This window comes from Dryas octopetala, chromosome 1, assembly GCF_963921425.1.
Source record: "Dryas octopetala chromosome 1, drDryOcto1.1, whole genome shotgun sequence".
NCBI lineage: Eukaryota > Viridiplantae > Streptophyta > Magnoliopsida > Rosales > Rosaceae > Dryas > Dryas octopetala.
The window spans coordinates 713,207-716,327 of record NC_141366.1 but is presented as its reverse complement, the minus strand read 5'-3'; the positions used below and the strand labels follow the sequence as shown (position 1 = coordinate 716,327).

The 3,121-nt window shown below is 34.3% G+C and overlaps 1 protein-coding gene across 1 annotated transcript; it reads right to left on the bottom strand.

The window, feature by feature from the left end:
• Positions 1–214: 214 nt before the first annotated feature.
• Positions 215–1,279, bottom strand: LOC147296051 (AP2/ERF and B3 domain-containing transcription factor At1g50680-like). The gene has a single exon (XM_086229783.1). The coding sequence runs from the start codon at positions 1,277–1,279 to the stop codon at positions 215–217; it is 1,065 nt and encodes a 354-aa protein (XP_086085909.1).
• Between the last annotated feature and the right edge of the window lie 1,842 nt (positions 1,280–3,121).

Below are 3,121 nucleotides of genomic sequence, written 5' to 3'. Positions count from 1 at the left end.
TCGTCCAAAAAAAAAAAAAAAAAGCTAGGAACTTGGCTGTTGAACATATATCACTAAAGTAGATTACATCATATTGCTCAATGCTCATGATGAAGAAATTGCATTCCAAACTGGTGATTGGCAGCCTAAATTTAAACGCACACATTCAAGAAAGCTAGGAATGAGAAAAAAAAAAAAAAAACTAAACTAATTAATAAAATCATCTCCTTGTCAATTAACGAATGTGCACACCAAAGAGCCTAAAACCTTTTTCCTCTGCAGTCGATGCCTTGTCTTCATTATATTTACACTCACCTTGTTGAAATTTGTGGCTGCTACTTTCCCCCAAATTTGATTCCAATTTAGGCTGCAAATCCTCACACTCATTCATGACCTCCTCTTCAACCAAACATTTCTTGCTTTCACCCTCACTATGCATTACATCAATTAAGCAAATTGTAGTTCTAGTACTTTCTCCATGACCTTTCTCTCCTTCAATATCACTCTCACATGTATAAAATGTGATCACATCATTTGCCTTCAAATTGTGTTCCTTCACAAACCTATTCCAACCCCTTGTGAACACATAGCTTTGGCTACTCTTCCAATAGCAATACCTAAACTTCCATGACCTCATGAGCTTGTCATAGAAAACCAGCTCAACATCATCAACCCCATTTTCTTCCACATTCTCACAAATGCAAGGAAAATACTTAACAGCATATTTCTTGGGAATCACAAGCCTATTAAGCTTACCCACATCACTTGGTGTCAACTCCTTTTGGAAGAGTTGCCTACACAACATTTTTCCATTCCCATGTACCTTTATTTGGTTGGGACCCCTACCAATTTCTACACTTTGGGATTGTGTTTGTGACCTTACAAAGGCATCAAATTTGGATGGATAGGAACCATCCCTGATCATTTTTATCACTGCTTCTGTTGTGTAATGGCTTTGGAAATTAGGCTCTTGGATTGTGAGGTTGGTCCATGGAAAATTCCGATGCGAATCCTTACCATTTCGGAGCTTGATCGCCGCACTATCATAAGACATGGCAGCTTCCCTCTCGGACTTGAAGGTGCCAAGCCAAATTCTTTGGTGGTTTGCATATATTTGTGCACCCCAATGACCATTTTGTTGTGGTACTACCCCTTTGAATTTTGCCCATGACACATCATTGTCATGCCTCAAACGCTTGTTTGCATGAATCTCATAATTGCTTTCGTTTGAATCTGAACTTTCCACACCCACAACATTTCTTTGGCCACCTGAAATCATGCTTGATACTTCATCTTCCATTGTAAACACAGAGGGGAGAGACAAGCATAGTATTGGCATGGATCAATGAGAAAACTAATCAAGTGATATAAATTAAAATACAAGGTGGGATTGAATTATAAGGACAAGGACGAGAAAAAGGTTTCAGAATTAATTGCAGAGATACATGATTATGGGAGAGATTGAGGGAGAGAATCTGCAATCAGAGATAATGCATGCTAGCTGTTGCATGAACATGGTAGGTTCGTATTTGGAAGGCTGAGAGCTTAAAATACTAAACTGAATTAGGTAATTAAGTAACAAACAATATTAAACATATTCACAGTCTAGAAACAAATAACAAGATTTCCTAGTGAAAAATCAAGTTAACTAGAACAAATTGAAGCGGCTCTCTATCTTAATTTAGGCAAAATTAATTAGGTATTGTATTCTGAAACTAAATAACCCAATTTGATTAGCATATAGTTAATTACAAATTACAAGTACAAAGGATGTTTAAATTGATAAAAGATCATTTTAATATATATAAGAGAAATAATTTGGCATTCGATTTTTGTTCCACATGCATATATTTGATACACTTGTATCTTATATTATAAGATCTCAACATTTGGTGTTTATATCGAATACTAGTGAATTATAACTTGACTCGATCATATGCAATTAATCGTATCAAAATATTTAATTAATATTAATTGATCTTTCCCTGGCCAAAAAAAAAATATTAATTGATCAAACCTGTTTTTGCATGGTTGTACTTGTATCATGTTTTGGTTGGCCATAAATACGTTGGTGCATAAAAAGTCGTTGTTCTAAATTAGGATGGTGTCATGACTCATGAGTAAACAATCTTTGACTAATTAATATATTAATGAGAATGTATAAGACACATCATCAAGATGATTCGAGGTTAGTAAATCGCAACGGACAAAAATACCCTTAACCAGTTAAAAGGAGTGATCGGGTTATTTAGCTTTGATTACACTATAGAATACTGAACAATACTTAGGGGCAAGGAATAAAATTTCGAGCTTCGAGGAAATTTCGATGGAAATTTCGATGGAAATTTCGACGGAAATTTCGAAGATTTTTAAATTTCGATAAAAATTCGACGGAAACGATAGAAATTATTATCAAAATACGGAAATTTTGAATGAAAACTTCACAATATGTTTATTTAACATATTATCTACTACATTGATAAAAAACATTGAAAAAAACCAAATTATATGGTAGGTTTCATGTGATATGTGATGAATATAATGCGCGCTGGAGGCAAATACTGTTAAATAAAAATTAGTATAAAATAAAATTAGTATATTATCTATACTCTATAATATATACACTAAACTCTATATATTTTATAATCTATATTCTATATCGTTTAGGATAGGTATATGATACTAGGGTTTAAGCCCTTTAGGGTACTTTAAATTATTTTTTATATAAAAACATATTATAATTTACTAGTTTAGGGTTTAAAAATAACTAAACGAAACTCCAAAACGGCAAATGAAACTCCAAACTATTTTTTTCTTCACAATTAACACAAAGGCCCCAAACCCCAAACAACCCTAAACTTTTTAATTTTTTTTTTTTCTTTTTTTTCTTTTCTTTTTTCTTTTTCTTCTTTTTCTTTTTTTTCTTTTCTTTTTTTTTCTTTTCTTTTTTTTTTTCTTCTTTTTCTTTTCCTTCCTTTCCCTTTCCTTACTTTTCCAGTTTTCCCCCGAGGCTCAGCAGCCCCCTCTGTTCTTCATCTCTTCTCTCTCTCTCCTCTCTCTCTCTCTCTCTCTCTCTCTCCTCTCTGCATCTCCCCCCGCCGTCGCCCCTGCTCGTCGCCCGGCGTCGCCCCGTCGTCGCCCG

Coding starts and splice junctions, on each gene's coding strand:
- LOC147296051 (XM_086229783.1), bottom strand. CDS start 1,279: ATGGAAGATGAAGTATCAAGCATGATTTCAGGTGGCCAAAGAAATGTT.